Source organism: Nipponia nippon, unplaced genomic scaffold (assembly GCF_047370975.1).
Source record: "Nipponia nippon isolate SJK-2023a ecotype South Korea unplaced genomic scaffold, ASM4737097v1 scaffold_27, whole genome shotgun sequence".
Classification (NCBI taxonomy): Eukaryota; Metazoa; Chordata; class Aves; order Pelecaniformes; family Threskiornithidae; genus Nipponia; species Nipponia nippon.
In genome coordinates, this window is record NW_028262344.1 from 2932844 (window position 1) to 2952365 (window position 19522).

Here is a 19522-nt window from a genome sequence, read left to right on the forward strand (position 1 = left end):
GACGGGCCTCGGGGGGACCCGGTGCGGCTGGGGCCAGGGTGCTGCTGGGCCAGGCAGAGGGGTGCGACGCGTAAACCCTCTGCCATGAGCCTTTAATGCTGCAGAGCGAGTGAGAGCGGCTGTGGGGACACATGGCCGTGCGTCAGCCCCCGGCACAGCTGTGCGGCCCCCGGAGGTGTGAGCGGCCGAGCAGGGGGGGTCCCCCGCCTCCGCCGGCCCTCCCAGCAAGAGGCTTTCGCAGAGCGGCGGCTGGCGAGGGGACGCTCCTCCTTTCCGGGGGGGAAAGGTGCTAAATCTTCCCGCGGGACCCCCCGGTGTGGGGCCGGGGTCAGAGGGGAGCCCACGGCGGCGGCGCCGGGGGCCTGGGACCTGCGCTGGCGTGGGGTTTATTTGCCCCCAAGTCAGCCCCGCACCTAGCTCCCAGGCTTTGGCTGGGTGACGTCACGGCGGAGCAGGGTGACGTCACGGCTGCCCCCTACCGCGCCGTGTCCTTCCCGGCGGCCGCCGGCAGGTGGCGCCGCTCGGGGATGGGCCCCACCGGCAGCCGTTGCCCTTTGAAGGGGGGAGTCTCGCGAGAGCTGCGTGCGCGGCGCGTTCTCGCGAGAGCGGGGCGGTGAGTGAAAATGGCGGCGGCGCCAGCGGCGGCAGCGGCGGCCGCGGCCGGGATTGCTGCTCCTGCGCCTGAGGGTGCGGAGCCCGTCCCGGACCCTCCCGCCGCGGAGCCTCCGGCCCCGCCCGAACCGGGCGCTACCGACGCCGAGACCGGGTATGTCCCTCCCTGCCCGCGGGCTCGGCCCGCCGGCGCAGGCCCGAGCTCCCTCCCCGCGCCCCCCAGCCCTGGAAACCGTGAGGGCTATGGGGGGCCCCCTCCCCTCCCCTCCCCTCCCCTCTCCCCCCTTCCCCCCCCTCCCCCGTTACCCTGGAAACCGTGAGGGTACCGGGGGGGGGTCCCTGCCCCCTCCCCCGGGAAGCCATGGGGTTTCGGGTGGTCCTTCTGCCCCAGCGACACCGGGGGTGCCCAGGATCCCCGGCCCGTCCTGTCCGCGACGGCCCGGTCCACGCCAGGCTGTCCCCGTCCACGCTAGGCTCTGGGGCCAGGCTGTCCCCGTCCGTGCTAGGCTGTCCCAGTCCACGCTAGGCTCTGCAGCCAGACTGTCCCAGTCCACGCCAGGCTGTCCCAGTCCATGTTAGGCTCTGGGGCCAGGCTGTTCCAGTCCACGCCAGGCTGTCCCAGTCCATGTTAGGCTCTGGGGCCAGGCTGTTCCAGTCCACGCCAGGCTGTCCCAGTCCATGTTAGGCTCTGGGGCCAGGCTGTCCCAGTCCAGACCAGGCTGTCCCAGTCCGCGCCAGGCTCTGCGGCCAGGCTGTCCCAGTCCACACCAGGCCGTCCCAGTCCGCGCCAGGCTCTGCTGTCAGGCTGTCTGAGTCCATGTTAGGCTCTGGGGCCAGGCTGTCCCAGTCCAGACCAGGCCGTCCCAGTCCGCGCCAGGCTCTGCGGCCAGGCTGTCCCAGTCTATGTTAGGCTCTGCAGCCAGGCTGTCCGAGTCCATGTTAGGCTCTGGGGCCAGGCTGTCCCAGTCCACGCCAGGCTGTCCCAGTCCGCGCCAGGCTCTGCGGCCAGGCTGTCCCAGTCCACACCAGGCCGTCCCAGTCCGCGCCAGGCTCTGCTGTCAGGCTGTCTGAGTCCATGTTAGGCTCTGGGGCCAGGCTGTCCCAGTCCAGACCAGGCTGTCCCAGTCCGCGCCAGGCTCTGCGGCCAGGCTGTCCCAGTCTATGTTAGGCTCTGCAGCCAGGCTGTCCGAGTCCATGTTAGGCTCTGGGGCCAGGCTGTCCCAGTCCACGCCAGGCTGTCCCAGTCCACGCCAGGCTGTCCCAGTCCGCGCCAGGCTCTGCGGCCAGGCTGTCCCAGTCCACACCAGGCTGTCCCAGTCCGCGCCAGGCTCTGCGGCCAGGCTGTCCCAGTCCATGCCAGGCTGTCCCAGTCCATGTTAGGCTCTGGGGCCAGGCTGTCCCAGTCCACGCCAGGCTGTCCCAGTCCGCGCCAGGCTCTGCGGCCAGGCTGTCCCAGTCCAGACCAGGCTGTCCCAGTCCGCGCCAGGCTCTGCGGCCAGGCTGTCCCAGTCCATGCCAGGCTGTCCCAGTCCATGTTAGGCTCTGGGGCCAGGCTGTCCCCGTCCGTGCTAGGCTGTCCCAGTCCACGCTAGGCTCTGCAGCCAGACTGTCCCAGTCCACGCCAGGCTGTCCCAGTCCATGTTAGGCTCTGGGGCCAGGCTGTTCCAGTCCACGCCAGGCTGTCCCAGTCCATGTTAGGCTCTGGGGCCAGGCTGTCCCAGTCCAGACCAGGCTGTCCCAGTCCGCGCCAGGCTCTGCGGCCAGGCTGTCCCAGTCCACACCAGGCCGTCCCAGTCCGCGCCAGGCTCTGCTGTCAGGCTGTCTGAGTCCATGTTAGGCTCTGGGGCCAGGCTGTCCCAGTCCAGACCAGGCCGTCCCAGTCCGCGCCAGGCTCTGCGGCCAGGCTGTCCCAGTCTATGTTAGGCTCTGCAGCCAGGCTGTCCGAGTCCATGTTAGGCTCTGGGGCCAGGCTGTCCCAGTCCACGCCAGGCTGTCCCAGTCCGCGCCAGGCTCTGCGGCCAGGCTGTCCCAGTCCACACCAGGCCGTCCCAGTCCGCGCCAGGCTCTGCTGTCAGGCTGTCTGAGTCCATGTTAGGCTCTGGGGCCAGGCTGTCCCAGTCCAGACCAGGCCGTCCCAGTCCGCGCCAGGCTCTGCTGTCAGGCTGTCTGAGTCCATGTTAGGCTCTGGGGCCAGGCTGTCCCAGTCCAGACCAGGCCGTCCCAGTCCGCGCCAGGCTCTGCTGTCAGGCTGTCTGAGTCCATGTTAGGCTCTGGGGCCAGGCTGTCCCAGTCCACACCAGGCCGTCCCAGTCCGCGCCAGGCTCTGCTGTCAGGCTGTCTGAGTCCATGTTAGGCTCTGGGGCCAGGCTGTCCCAGTCCACGCCAGGCTGTCCCAGTCCACGCCAGGCTGTCCCAGTCCGCGCCAGGCTCTGCGGCCAGGCTGTCCCAGTCCATGCCAGGCTGTCCCAGTCCATGTTAGGCTCTGGGGCCAGGCTGTCCCAGTCCACGCCAGGCTGTCCCAGTCCGCGCCAGGCTCTGCGGCCAGGCTGTCCCAGTCCATACCAGGCTGTCCCAGTCCGCGTCAGGCTCTGCGGCCAGGCTGTCCCAGTCCAGACCAGGCTGTCCCAGTCCGCGCCAGGCTCTGCGGCCAGGCTGTCCCAGTCCATGCCAGGCTGTCCCAGTCCATGTTAGGCTCTGGGGCCAGGCTGTCCCAGTCCAGACCAGGCTGTCCCAGTCCGCGCCAGGCTCTGCAGCCAGGCTGTCCCAGTCCACACCAGGCCGTCCCAGTCCGCGCCAGGCTCTGCTGTCAGGCTGTCTGAGTCCATGTTAGGCTCTGGGGCCAGGCTGTCCCAGTCCGCGCCAGGCTCTGCGGCCAGGCTGTCCCAGTCTATGTTAGGCTCTGCAGCCAGGCTGTCCGAGTCCATGTTAGGCTCTGGGGCCAGGCTGTCCCAGTCCACGCCAGGCTGTCCCAGTCTGCGCCAGGCTCTGCGGCCAGGCTGTCCCAGTCCAGACCAGGCTGTCCCAGTCCGCGCCAGGCTCTGCGGCCAGGCTGTCCCAGTCCATGCCAGGCTGTCCCAGTCCATGTTAGGCTCTGGGGCCAGGCTGTCCCAGTCCATACCAGGCTGTCCCAGTCCGCGTCAGGCTCTGCGGCCAGGCTGTCCCAGTCCAGACCAGGCTGTCCCAGTCCGCGCCAGGCTCTGCGGCCAGGCTGTCCCAGTCCATGCCAGGCTGTCCCAGTCCATGTTAGGCTCTGGGGCCAGGCTGTCCCAGTCCACGCCAGGCTGTCCCAGTCCGCGCCAGGCTCTGCGGCCAGGCTGTCCCAGTCCACACCAGGCTGTCCCAGTCCGCGCCAGGCTCTGCGGCCAGGCTGTCCCAGTCCATGCCAGGCTGTCCCAGTCCATGTTAGGCTCTGGGGCCAGGCTGTCCCAGTCCATACCAGGCTGTCCCAGTCCGCGTCAGGCTCTGGGGCCAGGCTGTCCCAGTCCATGCCAGGCTGTCCCAGTCCATGTTAGGTTCTGCAGCCAGGCTGTCCCAGTTCGTGCCAGGCTCTGCGGCCAGGCTGTCCCAGTCCAGGCCATGTCAGGCCCCAGGGCCAGGCTGTGCCCCACCACAGTTATGCCAGAGCTGAGGTGGGGGCCTCTCTCAGGAACTCGTTTCTGCTCTTGCAGGGGAGATGCCACCCTGGTCGATGTCACCACCTCTCTGGAGACAGAGTCCGCCAATGGAAAGGACCCCCTGGTAGGTGGCTGCAGGCAGCCAGGGCTTGCTGGGAGAAGCCCAGTCCATGGGGGTGAGTTCTGCGGGGCCGGGATGGGTAGAGAATGTGAGAGCACCCAAAGCTGAACGCGCAGCCTCTCGGTGAGGATGCTGCCTGGCCGCCCGTGCTGCCGGATGCCACAATTTGCTTGTCCCGGCAGCAAAGCAGCCCTCGTGGTGGAGTCTGTGCAGGTCTGTGAGCGCTGGGGATCCTGGACTTGGAAGTTGTCCTTCCCTCTTGTGGGTTGTTGCAGGCTGAGGTTGAGGCTTACCCTTGGGATACTTGTTCACCAGACGGCTAGCCCTCTCCCTTCTTTTTTTTTTCTCCCCTCACCACCAGCACATTTTTTCCAAAGGATTCTTATTTGCTGTCTTTGCACAGATGACGGGGGAGATGCAAAGGCATAAGATAACCACGGATTGTACGTGGTGCAGAAAAAGGGCAAGTGTAGAATTTTTTTTCAGAAGATAAAATGTTTCTGTGTAACGAGAAGGACTTTCCATCCTGCTAGCTCCAGTTTTAGTTCTTTAAAGAACCATTTTGGGAATTAAATCCTCATCTGAGCATTAAATCTGACTAATTCTAACTAACTGAATCTACAGAATAGGTCCAGTTTGCTCACAGCATGGCTGTGTATTAAGGGAAAAAGAATTTATTCCCTCTAAATTCTCCTGTCTTGACAGGTTATTGCACAAAACTTCTTTCCTGTCTGATTTGGTCAGTCTTTACGCCAGTCCAAGTTTGCTGATCTGCTCTGGTTGTAGGAAGCTGCTGGGGACAATTCCGAAGTCTTGGATGCTCAGGCAGGCTCAGTGGATGAAGAGAACGGACGGCAGCTTGGAGAGATAGAGCTGCAGTGTGGAATTTGTACAAAGTGGTTCACAGCAGACACGTTTGGCATTGATACCACGTACGTAAGCTCCGCCTAACACTGGGCATGAAACTCTGGTTAGCAAAAATGGAAGTAGTTAGAGTGTAAATTCCCTGTCCAGGTCCTTGGACACTTGGAAACCAGTCTGTTACGTAAATAACAAAAGCTTTACCCAACACAGCAGGAAGTGTTTCTGTTTGTACATTTCAGCTTTAAAAAAATCCTTGTCCAGACCTCAGGACTGTCAGAGCCACCCTGGGACGTAGTGCCTTAGAGGCCTGTAAACGTTATTTGAAAAGCAGAGGGGGCTTCAACAGACATTTTCAATTGGCGTGAACAAAAAAGAAAATCTTCTTGTAAGTGAAAAGTAAATTCAGCTTTTTTTCTAGAACCTATGTGGGACTGACCTTAGACTTATTAAAAACTTAACTTTTTTGGTTGTATTTTGTCCCTAAAAAGTACTCTAGACTTCCAGTTAAAATTAATTGGCTCGGATGGAGCTCCTTGTCCAGAGCTTCTGGGTTGTTGCCTCTTATTTTGCTGAATGAATTCCAGGACTTCTCTAAAACAAGATGACGATGCTTAGCTTGCGTATGTTTTTCTCACGAGCTTTGTGGTTTTTCTTGATGCCCATGATAAACCTCATTTGATGAAAATATTATTGAACCTGTAAGATGTTTCTGGTTTTGGAGAGAGAGAGAATAATTAATTTGTTAACCTGGAATAATTAATTTCTTAACCGGATGTAGTAAAGAATAATGACTTTCTTAACCCGATGTTGTAAGTAAGGTGTGCACCAGAATTTCCAAATCAGCGTGCTCTTTCCTAGATCGTGTCTGCCTTTCATGACCAACTACAGTTTCCATTGCAACGTTTGCCATCACAGTGGGAACACGTATTTCTTAAGAAAACAAGCAAGTAAGTGTAAAAGCATGTTTGTTGAAATTTTGCGCAAGATAATCCTAGAGGCTTCGTTTTATCTAGAGTCGGTGGGAGGGTTCTGCTGAAACTTTTCAAAAATGACCAAAAAAAATCCCCTATTGGCAACAAGCATGTGCGGCTGCTTCTAAAAACGTTCTAAAAACGTTTTGCTGTTTTGCTACTAGCTTAATAAGATGGTGAAAATCTCCTGTTTAGCGAGGGCTGCTGAGTTAGGACAGAACCTGTGACGGTTTTACTGTTATTCAAGATAGCACGGATGCTGCGTGGTTAGTAATCGCTGTGTACGTGGGTGTATGTTTGATTTTCCCCATGAAGTGTAATTCTAGCTCTGGTATATTGTTGTTTTTAAGATCTCAAGGAAATGTGCCTTAGCGCTCTGGCCAACTTAACGTGGCAGTCGAGGACACAAGATGAGCACCCGAAAACTATGTTCTCAAAAGATAAGGTACGGCTGTTCTAAAAATCATCACGCATTTACGTAAGCTATGATTTCAGGGCAGAGCAAGTTCAAACAAATATTGGCAGCGAGGCTTTCAGACCCACACTGTTAAGACTTTATTTTAATTTTTTACAGGATATTATCCCATTTATTGATAAATACTGGGAGTGTATGACAACACGACAGAGGCCTGGGAAAATGACTTGGCCTAATAATATTGTCAAAACTATGGTAAGCATTCAGAGCTAAATTCACGGAGGATTTTCTGTGAACGGCGCAGTTGTCTGACATTCGTGTTTGCTTGGTCTGGACTTGGAGCGAAATGGTGAAGATTCTGATGCTTCTCATGTAGTTGATATACGTACTAATAGTAAATACTATGATGTAAACGCTTGTTAATGACCTTGATATGGTCTTACCCTGTGTAACTGAAACTCCTCCTCTATCTTAGTGTAAAGAAAGAGATGTATTCTTGGTGAAAGAGCATCCGGACCCAGGGAGTAAAGACCCAGAAGAAGATTACCCCAAGTTTGGACTTCTAGACCAAGTACGTAGCGAGGGATGGAAGGACAGTGTGCCGTGGGGAGCTGGGAGGAAGGAGCAAGGGTTCTTTTTGCTGGTGGCTGATGCTCAGTCAAACGAGCAAAACTTAGCCAAGTCACGCTGTGAGCCTCTGTTGTGCAAGCGATGTGTTGGAGTACTCCAGCACCTGCGAGTGCCGCGTTCAGGTTTTGAGTGGTAAGTTTGACTGATTTTGGGTTTTTATTATTATTTTTTTTCTCTCTTGCAGGATCTTGCCAATATTGGTCCTGCGTATGATAACCAGAAACAGAACAACGCTGTATCCACAAGCGGAAGCTTAAACGGCAAGTTCTTTAATCAGGCAGTTTTTGAATATTTGGGACTAAGCTGTTATTTTCCCAGTCCTATAGCTGGGTGTCTCTGCAGTTACGTCAGTTGAGATGCGGCAGTTAAACCTGTCATGTGAACTGAGGTTATGCTTATTATGTTCGAGACACGTTCAGCCAGTCTTACCAGGGCTTTCTATAGAGATAGGTTAAGTTTATCTTCTTGGGAAGGTTCAACTTCTTTCTTCACGGCGGCCAGCTAAATCAAGATGCTTGCAAGAAAGCTGAGCTTGTCCGTTCTCTTCCATGATGATTGTAATTTACCTACTTGTATTATTCAGAGTTCCTGTTTCCCTCCCTCTGAGCTTTGAAAGTAGTTGGGGAAAGTATGTATTATTCCTTATAATCGCTGCTTGCATTTTACTGTCGTTCCGTTTTGCGGAACGGCAGCTGTGCTCACAACTTTGCCTAGCTTGCTGAGATTACTTATGGGAATCTTACTGGAGCAATATTAACTGCCGATGAGATTTGTGTGCTACGCTGTTCTGTGTTAAACACATTCAAATAGTACCGAACAGGAGGTGTTTGGGGCTTTTTAAAAAGGTTATAGATATCTAAGGCTGCGTTGTCTCCATTTCATGCACTGGTGTTTTTTTTTTTTATTTAATTTCTGGAAGACTGACAAATATGTGGTGCCACTTCTGTTCTTACAGGCGGAGCCTCTTTGGGAGGTGAATATTTACCTTTCAGCTTCTAAAACTTAAGTATTATTGTTTGCAAAGCTTTTTTGCTCAATTATCTTAGAAGCTAAAGTCAATTAAAAATCAAAAGCGTGCCCTGATGTGATTGCAATAATACCTTAATACAAAACAACAATTTCACTTTTTAATCTTTAGCAGTTAGAAGCTTTTACTTATCATATTCTGCCCCACTTGACTGGTTTAAAGTTTTATTTTCGCTTATGTTTATTTTTACTTTGTATGATTTGACCTGATATTGTGGTAGTTCTAAATCTTAATGCCTCAATAAGTGTCTGAGTCTGTGAGCTGGTATGATAATTGTGATTGTTTAGGCAAATAAGCGATGACAACCCGGACAGCCTAAACGTTTATCTGCGCTAAAACGACCGAGTGCAGCTGAGGTCGTGTCATGTTTGTGCAGAATATGGTATTCCTTCGGTGGTCTGAGTCCCTTACGCTGTAAGGGAACGCTGATCATTTAAAAGCTGACTATATTTTTAGTTCCGACACAGTATGCGGTTCGCAAAGGTGTTTATCTACAGTACATAAAAATTCTATAGTTTTCCGCGTAAATCAATGGTGATCTTTTTCGACGTAGTGTAATGATAAAATGCGTATGCAGTTTAATGTATTAAAACGTTATATTGGTTTGATTACCTTTGACACGTAGCTTTTTCTATACTACGGTTTTATTTACGAGTAAAAATCGGGTGCTGTAATACGAAAGGATACGCTGTTCAATCGTAGCACCGATTTTGGTAATACTGAAGAGAAACACCTCTATCGCTTTTCATTTTTCCTCAACTTAGGCGTATTTTATTTTCTAGATGGAAATTTAACGTTAAAGTGCTTATTGGTGTCAGAGTGTTTCTCCAGCATAGCGTGTCACCGGGATGACGACTTTGCTTAAAATCAGATGGTGTGCGCTGTAGGTTGGGTTTTCTGCTGCTTTTGCCAAAAGTATTTGAACTGTGACTGGAATCTCCACGAAAGCAAGTAATGATGCTTTTGAAGTGGATCCCAGTGCTGCTGTCTGTAGAGCTTTTGATGACAGAAAACATTCTTAATTCTCCCCCTAAAAGCTTGAGTTGAGCTCATTTCCTTGATAAACCTCGCTTAGCTTCCACTCTAAATTTAGGCCTTTCAAAAGTTGCCTAGAAGCTACGTAAAAGTTCTGGATTTTGCTGTGCTCCTTTTCAATAACGTCCGTTTCGCATGTAACCGTGGAAGAAGGTACCCGAGCTCATGAACTGATTTGAATTTGGCTGCTTCTGCCCCTTTCTGTTTGTGGAGATTCCATGCTCGCGGGCCCTCTCCGATCATCGGCTGCTTAATGTGCCGTGCTTTCTGCGTTAAGGGGGAATCGCCGCAGGAGGCAGCGGGAAGGGACGAGGAGCGAAGCGCAAGCAGCAGGACGGAGGGACCACGGGAACAGCCAAGAAAACCAGAAGGTAGGAGGAAAGATGATGCGGTGGCCCAGCGATGAGCATCTACAGCGAGGTGTTGCACGTGAGGCAGAGGGACAGCTTTGCTTTTGATGCTGCCTCCTGCCTCTCTCTGCCCTTGGTAGATTTATGGGGAATCATGCCATAACCCTGCGATGTTATTGATGGATCACGTGCTAGAAATTCCTTGAAATAGATGAGTCTAGGCTCGTTTCCTCGATGAGTATCTGCTCATTTCGCATAGACTCTTGGAAGCCAAGCGGTGTGCAAGCCGCGAGCGCTGCAGGTACAGCTCTGTAAGAGCTTGTCCTGGGCTGACTTGTGACTGAACCGTAGCCACCGTGAGATGCCAACCTGTAGTTTTTGTGTTTCACAGTGACCCGTTGTTTTCCGCTCAGCGCTTACCACCCCACGGTTATCCTTTGGAACACCCCTTTAATAAAGACGGATATCGCTACATCTTGGCTGAGCCTGACCCCCACGCACCTGACCCAGAAAAACTGGAGCTAGACTGTTGGGCAGGAAAGCCTATTCCTGGGGACCTCTACAGAGCCTGCCTGTACGAACGAGTCCTCCTAGCACTGCACGACCGAGGTACAAAGCTTGCGAATCGTATGCCGGTTGTATAGCCAGCTCTTCTTATGCTGGCCGTCTTCTGGAACCTCGTATTACCGGTTATCGAAGTTTCAGACTTCATTGCTGTAAGAGGTGCAAATGTTAAATCCGCTTCTGTATGTTCGCTTGCCTTTTGGCATCACCGCATGTTAGAAATCGCAGACGAGCCGCTCATATCTTCTTCTCTCACCTACCGCAGCTCCTCAGTTAAAGATTTCTGACGACAGACTGACCGTTATCGGCGAGAAGGGCTATTCGATGGTACGAGCCTCGCACGGAGTGCGGAAAGGAGCGTGGTACTTTGAAATATCCATGGATGAGATGCCTCCGGACACAGCTGCCAGATTAGGCTGGTCACAGCCATTAGGTAAAGAATTTTACCAAATATTTCTTAGCAGTGGCTTCCAACTGGTTCCTGTGTTTCTTTCCCCAGTAATTTAGACCTAAGGAGGGTAAGTGGTGGTCAGCTTGCCTGCTTCTTCACTGCTTTTCTGAAGGGGAAACTCTTTCTGCAGGCGATGAAAACCATGCAGAACTGCAGTACGGGTGGATCCTTTGTGCTGTTGCACGCTTGGCCTCGCTTAACGCTGTAGTCGACGCGTTTGTACTAATGGCAGTCGTATTCGTTAACCGAATGTCATTACTGTTCCAAAACTTGAAGCGGGACGCGCAGAGGTGCTCCTGCTACGCTGTGTGTGTTCACGAAGAACCGTTGGTTTCCGCAGGGAACCTCCAGGCGCCTCTGGGATACGACAAGTTCAGTTACTCCTGGCGCAGCAAAAAGGGAACAAAGTTTCACCAGTCGATAGGGAAACACTATTCATCTGGCTACGGACAGGGCGATATACTGGGATTTTACATCAGTCTTCCAGAAGACACGGAGACTGCCAAATCACTGCCCGACACCTACAAAGATAAGGTGAGGTGTGGAGTTCGCTGTCGGATTAAGTGGACAACGGGTTGCTGTAGCCTCGCTTTTGCCCCCTTTGAGTGCATCCTTTCCATCCTGCCTCTGGGTACCGCTGTGGTTCGTAGCGCGGAGGTCCAAAGCGTTGATCTCGAGAAAACGAAATACCCAGAGCCACCCAGAGGTTCTGCAGGGGAAGACTCTGCACGGGCGACTGAACGAGATTGCCCACGTCTCGTTTGGTAGCCTCTTCCCCTCCTCGTTCTCAAATAGTCGAGATGTGTGAATCACTCTTCACGGGTACTCTGACCCAAGAGGCACGCCTATCCCAGAGCGGGGCTGCTGTCGCTCTGCCGGTCCTTAATATGTCACTAAAGGTAACCGTTTTTCTGGCTTACTTCTGAAGTGGTTGTTTTCTAATATTTCAGGCTTTGATCAAGTTCAAAAGCTACTTGTACTTTGAAGAGAAGGACTTTGTGGACAAAGCAGAGAAGAGCCTAAAGCAAGCGCCCGGAAGCCAGGTAAGTTAAGCGTTGGTAGGTGGAGGATGCAGAACTTCAGGAAGAGCGGAGCGCCTGCTGAGCTTGGCTTATTGTGCCTATTAATTGCTTGCATTTAACGAGCACAAAGGGCGGCTGATGGTTAGTTCTTCATCAAAAACAAGAGTGCTTTTATTAAAGCAACAATAGATGTGAACTTAGCAAACCCTTTGCGTGCAGTGGTAGCGCTGCCACTTACTTAAGTCAGTCATAACCTACGCTCCCCTTTGTCTGGCAGCAGGTAAAGCGGCCTCTTGAGGCTTGCTGTGTAGTGCACGAGCATGGGCCTGAAAGTGAGCATCAACGGAAAAAAAACCCAAAACCCTCTTTGTTTTTCTCTTCAGATAATATTCTTCAAGAACGGTGCCAGCCAAGGAATTGCCTTTAAAGACATCTTTGAAGGAGTTTATTTTCCTGCTATTTCTTTGTACAAAGGCTGCACGGTAAGTCACATGTCTTGGAATTATCATTCCAAGTCTGTCATGGTTTTAGTAATGCACAGAGCAGGGGCACTTTGGGAGGGTGTCAAGCAAGTGAAAACGGGAATTATTTTAGTGAAGCGACTCTGGAACGCCGCTGCTGTTACATTATCGAACCGCTGCACGAATGCTCTCCTTTCACGCGGTCTTGCGCAGGGTGCGGGTAGGAGGGGATGAGGACTGAAGACATTCACCTGCTTGCTTATTTTTTTTCCTCTGATCTAATGACAAATGTGTCTTCCCCAGGTTTCTATAAACTTTGGGCCGTATTTCAAGTATCCACCTAGAGATATCACTTACCGGCCGGTAAGTAATAACTGAAGCTCTTTTGTTTAAATACTGTGAGGCTATTGCAAAGTGAGGGGGGAAAAGGTGGTCAAGCCCTTGTGGTGGGAGTTGATTTATACCAAACCTGTGTCTGTTCTCTTCAGTCTTTGTACTTGGGTAGTGTAGCCAAAAGGATTGTATCTAAGGACAGATAGGTCAGTTATCCTCTGTCAAGAGGAACAAGTTAAATTAGACTAGTCTAAAATCCCTGTTCTTGCCCTCTTACTGATCAAAGGGGGGAATTTCCAAGAATTCAGCCCTAACCCCAATGTTTTCAGGAGGGAAGCAGACCTGGAATGCTGCTGTACAGCAGCGCTAGTCACTCTTTTTGTCCTGAGCCAGTGCTCCAGCTGACTGTCTGTCCCTTTGCAGATGAGTGACATGGGCTGGGGTGCTGTCGTCGAACACACGCTGGCGGACGTCCTGTATCACGTAGAGACAGAAGTTGATGGGAGACGAAGCCCGCCCTGGGAGCCGTAAACAGAGCAGGCGGCGCAGCGTTAACAAAACTGACGCCGTGGGTATCCAGTCAAGTGGTTTTTATTACAGAGGAACGCGCATCACTCGGAGCGATCAGCCAACACCGCAGCTCCTGCGGGCAGGCGCTATGTCTATTTGTTACCTGCTGAAGATTCCCACTATGCTGGAGTCTAAGCGAAGGCAGCTTGGTATGTATTGTGCTATTTGTGGGCATCTCTTGGAGTCTTCAGTAACTTTTACAGTGTAGCTAGCTGAAGAGGCAAGTGTTGTGTTGAGGTAACTTCTCCTGTGATGTGCCTGGGCTGTAACAGTTGTTTGTTCAGCAAGAGCAGGCTGCAGTTGGAGCTCCCTGCTGTAGGTACACTCGCAGAAGCAGCAACGCTGACACTTCTGCTCAACTGTCTAATTGTAAACACCAGCTTCCAGCCAGGAGGATTGTGCTGTTACAAGACTACTGCATGCAAGACTGCCTCTTGGACAGAAGCCCAAATTTCATTCCCTTCCCTCCTCCCCCCCCCCCAAACTGGAAACCAGTTTAAAAATAAAGGCTTTAACTCTTTTTCTTTGGTGTTTGGTGGTTGTTTTTTTGTCTTGTGCTGACTGGGATTTAAACCTGAAGTAGCTCCACTTGGGAGATCTCCCCTCCTGCTCACTGCATTGACAAGTTACACAGCTGTGAGTGAATAAATACTCTGACGCTTTTTGTGCGTGCGTGCCTGCCTGCCGTACAGGAAAAATAAATTAGAGCTGCTTCCCTGCAGGGAGTAGCATTTCTGGTGGCCCAAGAAGTGCTGCATTTGTGGGGGGGGGTAAAAAAAATTTTGAGGTAAAGTCCTGCGTTCGCCCCACTGAGCATGTGCTGGGCCTCCTGCCTTCCCAGCCAGGTGTCTGGGAGCTCCCTATAACTAATTAGCCAAGGCTTTATTAATAGTAGACACCACTCATTAGAGCTCTGGTCCTTTACTGAAACTAAAGGAGTTTGGGAGGCTGCAGGGGCCAGCACATGCAGGACCTGACCCCCAACTTGTTGGTCCTGCCTTTGCCCAGTGAGCATGTGCTGGCCCCTGCAGCCTCCCAAACTCCTTTAGTGTCTGTATTTAAGCTTTTTTAGTGTCTATATTAATAAAATTTACTATTTAGTAGGTACCACTAAAGGCCTTGGCTAATTAAATTGCGTCTGACTTACCCCACCCCTGCCCAAAGCACTACACCACTAGCCCGTGCGGTCAGCAGTCCACGGCCACTGTCTGGGCCAGGCGCTCCCGGAGGTGGTTGGCAAAGTCGACCTGCGTCTGGGACAGCACCTGGTTGATGATGGTCTTCGGCAGCCAGCCCTGGAGAGGAGCAGACGCAGCCCGTGAGCCGAACTCGGCTCAAATGCAAATCCGGCTTCGAAACCTTCGCCGCACAGCTTACCTTCAGGTCGATGCTGAGGAGCCACGTTAGCTTGGTCCGCGAAGGGCTGCCGGGCAGCGGGCGCAGGATCATGCACGTGGGGCCGTTCTCAGCTCTGCAGGAGCGCACGGGTTAGAAAGCAACATCTGACTTTGACTTTTGAGGCTAAAAAGCCGTGCTGAAGCGCTTTGGGAATTGCATTCCTGCCACCAGCCTAATTCCTCTGAGCCCATACCAAAAGCTCGCGTGCGAATCCGACTCGTTAAACACCCTGTAAGTGAACGCACACGGCGGTTACCTTACAAATCCCTCCTGCTCCGGCATAGCGCCGTATTGCGTGGCCATGCCGGCCAGGACGCAGGTGGAGCCACGTCTCCTGGAGCACCGGACGCTCACAAAGTCCCGCGGTCCGACAATGTTCCCGGGGGTAGCGGCCGCCTTCTCGTGGGTGATCACTGTGTCCTTTCCAATCTTCTGGAGAATCTGGGCAGTTCAGAATTAAAAATGTTACTTTGGGGTATTTACTGCAAACTTTAGCTAAAAGCTAGCTGTGATGACTGCGTGTTCAAACACGTGCTCTTACAAAAACAACTCTACAGTGAGAAAAATTGCAAAACGTGCTTCATCCCAGAATACGGAACATCAGGTTTCAACTCCTGCAACGGGAAGGGGTTTCTCTCATTCCAGACAAGCTGTGGAACACCAAAATGCTCTTCCCTGCACGTTGGGGTACGTGCGATCTCTCCTCCAGTAACAGTACACGTTTACCAACAGAGCTGGCGCGTTCCCTACGGAATGAATAAGCAGCAGACAAGCCGTTGCTGCTGCAGCAGCAACGCGATGACCGCAGGGCGAGCCCTATCTTCCCTACTGCGGGAGGAAAGCCTGGCTTCTCATTTCCCGAAGAACGGGTGGAGAAATCCCTGTGCTGCCATGGGCAAAGCGATGCTTTGGCCCTTCCGACACCAGACAAAGCAGCGAACCCCCGCGCTTCCTACCTTGACTTCTTCGACGTTGGGATTCCAGTCTCCCATCTGCTCCATGTTGTCCACCAGCTCGCCGTACACTGCGTCCAGGGGCTGGTCCACCACCACCTCGAGCCGGAACACCTTCCCCACGTCCGGGAGCACCTTGCTCAGCACTTTGTCTCCGTTATCCTGGGAGAGGGGAAGGTAGAATTAAATATCCCAAATATTTACAGGAGGACCGTGTCGTTCTGCTGCAAAGCAGAGCGCCTACCACCACCGTCTCCGTCTTCCAGCCGTCCTGGTCCTCGAGGATGCTGAGCGATTTCTGGAGGGCTTCCTCTCCTTGCTTGATGTAAGACATTTCCATCTCGCTGAAGGGCTTCTCCTCCAGCCTCGAGCCTGCACGGGATCAGGCAAAAGCAGGAGTGAGTGCAAGAACATCGCCCAGCCGACTTAACACATCGTCACACCAGAGCAGCTTTACCTGCATCAAATACGCTTCTCCGTGCCCAAGGGCTGGGGAAGTAAACTCAATTCCCTGCCTTCGCCGTTTGTTCGGCAAAAGCACGGGCGACCCACGAGCAGGTTTTCCTCCCTGAGCCCTGACCCATGACGGTCACCACCCAGCAGAAAGCGCCAGACCCCCCCCCGTCTGCCGGTCACTTACTGAGCAAGGAGCTTCTTCTGCGAACCTGGTGAATCCACGTGCCGGGTCCCGTGCCGCGGCAGGCGAGCTTGCTCAGCTCTTGGCTGATGGTGACGGCGGCTTGTCTTCTCAGACCTGAGAGCAGAGAGCGCGTCACTCACCGGCTGCTGCTGGGCTTTGCTCTTTTTTTTTTTTTTTTTTTTTTCAATTTAAACGTACAACATCATTGAAAAAAATCTCTGCTTGTCTCCTTTGACCTGCTACCTTCGCTGAAGTCCCTACAGGCACAGAGAGCAGCTGACTGCCATTGCACCGCTGCGGGACAAAAGCTGCCCTAAGCCGGACTTTGCTGCGGGTCCGAGCCACGCAGCACACGGCGAGCAGAAAACAGTCGTAAAAATACCGAGGAGCAATCGTGCTGGTGCCCAGGAAAGGCTGTAGGCAACGGAGTGAAAGAATACAAAATCCTCACAGCCAGCAGGAGCGCTGCCTACAGCTCCCTCCGCGTTCAGCAATGGCACGCAGCCGCCCCCCTCGGACCCCAGAAATGGGTCTGGTGGCAAAATGGGTCGTGGAGACAGTAAACCACAAAACCCAGAAAGCAACAGGGCATGGGGTGGGGAGAGCGTCCCCGGAGACTCCGGCCTCCGGCGCTGCCCAGCGCAGGCAGCCCGTGGCTGCCCCGGCCCCGCGTCCCGGCCCCCCGCGGCCCTCACCGGTCATGTTGCGCAGGTGCCGGTAGGAGATGGCGGCGCAGAGCTTGAACGTCGCAGGCAGCATCTCCCTGGTCGGGCAGGAGCCGTGGGCTGCGGGCAGGCGTCTCTGTGGCGAGCGCTCCTCTGCTCCAGCCCTCCGGGTGCTCGGCCTTAAATACGCCCGCTGAAGGATGCTGGCTTGTCAGCAGAGAGATAAGAGCCATCACTTACGGCAGGGCCCCGGGGGGCCAAGGCCAGACCCGGCTCCTTGCGCATCTGCCGGGGGCCGCGGGTCACCGCCAGTGCGTCCGGCGAGCAGATGCACGCACGTGGGCGGGTGCGTGCTCATACACCGCGATGCCGCCCGGCCAGCCCCCGTCCGCGGTCCGGCCATCTCCCGAAACAAGATGAGGGCAGGAGAGCGAGGCACAGCCTCCCCGCTCAGCTTGTACGCCGCTCTGTGGGCGATCCCTGTGCCGGGGACAAACCCCGCTGCGCAGGGACCTGGGGTCCACGGCACGGCTGCCCCCGCATGGATCATCAGCCACGGATAACAACCCATTATGGCAGGTAACAACGGATAATAACAGATAACAACGGACAACACCACCTCACAGCAAAACCATCCCGGAATAACCGGAGTCAGGCTCAGCCCAACCTCAGCTAACACCGGACACGAGAACCGGGGCAGCCTCTCCCCGCGCCGGGGAACCGGACCCCACCGCAGAGCCCTCGCTGCGGCGCACGAGACCGAACCCCGCAGGCGGAGCGGGACCTCCCGGCATCGCTGGCGCCCGCGAACGCGCGCGGGACCGGCGGGCACCCGGGGTGGCTGAGCACGGCAGGGTAGCACCAGGGATGCTTTAAGCGCATCGCACGGACAAGAGCGTTTCGGTCGGCACGCAGCCCTCCCCTTTTGCCCCACAGAGCCCCACGCTAACACAGCCTGTTTCTAAGTATAATATATAAGTAATATAAGTAATATCAGCATATTAAGCCACTGAGCCCGGGGCTGGGAGCGAGGGGCAGCCCCCGTACCTCCCCCAGAGGCCAGCTTATCTGCTGCAGGGCTGGGAGCGGCGGGCAACGGCAGAGCAGCGATAACGCTCAAGGATGAAATGACATTTCTGGGATGAGTTACGGCCCCGGAGACCAGCGCTCCCAAGAACCCGTGAATCACCAGCTGCTTCCTTTGACGTCAGCCCCTGCACCCTCCTGCAGAGAACCTGACCTTCCTCCCCGCTGTTGCAACAACTTGGCCAAGGGGGAGGTCAGCCGCTCGCTGCGCCGGCGCCCCGGGGGAACCCCTCGCCTCCCCCAGCCCACCCGCCGAGCCCCCGAGAGATGATTTGGGTCCTACCTGCCACCCGGGAACGGTCCCGCTGCTCCTTGGGACAGCTCCGCTCCATCGCTGGGGTCGCTGTTCTCCATCGCATGCACGAGAAGACACCTCGCATTCACATCGTCGAGACGCAGTTAGACGGAGATGCTGGTGGGACCAGGAGGAAGCCAGAAGCTGCGCCATCCCCTTCCCGAATGCTCACTGGGAAATCTCCGCCGCAGCTGCGCTCCCGCTCGCCGACCGGTGCTGCAGCCCTGCGCAGGCGTGATTCCCGGGTCCCTGCTGCAGCTCTCCCCCCGGGCCGGGCTTCGTCCCCCCGGTCCCCGCATGCCTGCACAGGAGGGTTTGAAATCCCTGAGCTGCTTCCAGGAGCTCCCAGCCCCGCAGCCTGCAGCTCGTGCCAAATGCACACCGAGCACCGACGGGTCTGCGGTGCCCGTGGAGAGCGGGCGAGACCCTCCGGCAAGGTGGGCAGCCCCCAGCCCCTGCTGCCCTGCCGGTGAGGCCTGGGGACGCAGCAGCGGGGACCGGGGTGGCAGGGAGACCCCCTGGCTGCAAACCGGCTGGGACCGCTGTTATCCCAGATGGAGCAGCTGCTCCCAGGCACAAGGCCTCGGCACAAGGACACGCTGTTGTTTGCAAGAAGAACCAAAACAGAGCAGGCAGAGCCACCCCTCTGACTCTGGGCTGGGGGGGCTGGAGGGGCACAAGCCCCTCTGTGCCCCTTGGGAGGGGACACGCAGGGACAGTCATGCCGTGCCATGGCATGCAAGGCAAATGCTCCGGGTGGCCAGTCCCCAGAGCGGCACGCAGAGACCCACAGCTTGCTAGGAAGCTGTGCCAAAAAGACACCCGAGTCCCTCAGGAAGGTCTGGTTAACGGGGACCCCCACCCCGACACTCACCGGCTCCCAACACCACCTCGGCATCTCCTCTGGACATCCCTCGGGGGTCCCATGCCATCGCTGTGCCGCCAGGCTGCCTGCTGCGTCCGCTGAGCCTGCGAGGAGAAGGGACGGCAGCCCTCCTGCGGCACCGGGGATGGCACCGGGGATGGCACCAGGAGCAGCAGCGGTGCCGCAGGCATCGGGGATGGGATTCAGGTCCCAGCACCTACCTTGTGCACCGGGAAGGTGCCTCTCTGTCGGGGCAGGAGGGAGCACGGCTGGTCTGGCTGGCCGACTCCACGCCTGCTCCAGCACCGCTCGCCTGCTCAGGGCAGGATGAGGCCTGAGCAGCTCGGACCTGCCTAGACCCACCCAAACCCTCGGCTGGTGATGCCGAGCTGAGGGTGCTGGGGGCAAGGGGCTCGCACCCGCGAGGGGACGCCCAGGAAGATGGCACGGCCCCACTCCGGGACAGGAACCCAGCACCCTCCCACCCACGTCCCATGGGGGCAGGAGGAGGGAGAAAACACCGGGGGAGGCAACACAGCCAGAAAAGCCCCCACAGCACCCGCTGAGCCCCCGTCCCCCA

General features: G+C 55.3%; 2 protein-coding genes across 6 annotated transcripts; one reads left to right on the top strand and one right to left on the bottom strand.

The window, feature by feature from the left end:
* Positions 1-597: 597 nt before the first annotated feature.
* Positions 598-13560, top strand: ASH2L (ASH2 like, histone lysine methyltransferase complex subunit). 3 transcript variants are annotated; one of them, XM_087762702.1, is made up of 17 exons: positions 598-766; positions 4281-4350; positions 5134-5279; positions 6070-6158; positions 6533-6627; positions 6757-6852; positions 7073-7168; positions 7412-7487; positions 8183-8200; positions 9567-9660; positions 10031-10248; positions 10469-10636; positions 10995-11188; positions 11605-11697; positions 12060-12158; positions 12441-12500; positions 12894-13560. In XM_087762702.1, the coding sequence occupies exons 1-17, from the start codon at positions 624-626 to the stop codon at positions 12999-13001; spliced, it is 1863 nt and encodes a 620-aa protein (XP_087618828.1). In that variant the 5' UTR covers positions 598-623; the 3' UTR covers positions 13002-13560. The 3 variants fall into 3 exon arrangements, with proteins under 3 accessions (XP_087618828.1, XP_087618829.1, XP_087618831.1); XM_087762703.1 differs by lacking the exon at positions 8183-8200; XM_087762705.1 differs by lacking the exon at positions 598-766 and having other exon boundaries at positions 4289-4402.
* On the bottom strand, positions 13046-19496 carry STAR (steroidogenic acute regulatory protein). 3 transcript variants are annotated; one of them, XM_087762706.1, is made up of 12 exons: positions 19164-19496; positions 18952-19046; positions 18250-18378; positions 18066-18155; positions 16727-16903; positions 16032-16145; positions 15636-15763; positions 15395-15553; positions 14695-14879; positions 14418-14511; positions 14188-14335; positions 13046-13303 (listed from the first exon to the last, which is right to left on the bottom strand). In XM_087762706.1, exons 1-11 carry the CDS (start codon positions 19436-19438, stop codon positions 14228-14230), a joined length of 1554 nt encoding a protein of 517 aa, XP_087618832.1. In that variant the 5' UTR covers positions 19439-19496; the 3' UTR covers positions 13046-13303; positions 14188-14227. The 3 variants fall into 3 exon arrangements, with proteins under 3 accessions (XP_087618832.1, XP_087618834.1, XP_087618833.1); XM_087762708.1 differs by lacking the exon at positions 13046-13303 and having other exon boundaries at positions 14096-14335; positions 16727-16899; positions 19164-19302; XM_087762707.1 differs by lacking the exon at positions 13046-13303 and having other exon boundaries at positions 14096-14335; positions 16727-16899; positions 18952-19295.
* Positions 19497-19522: the final 26 nt, after the last annotated feature.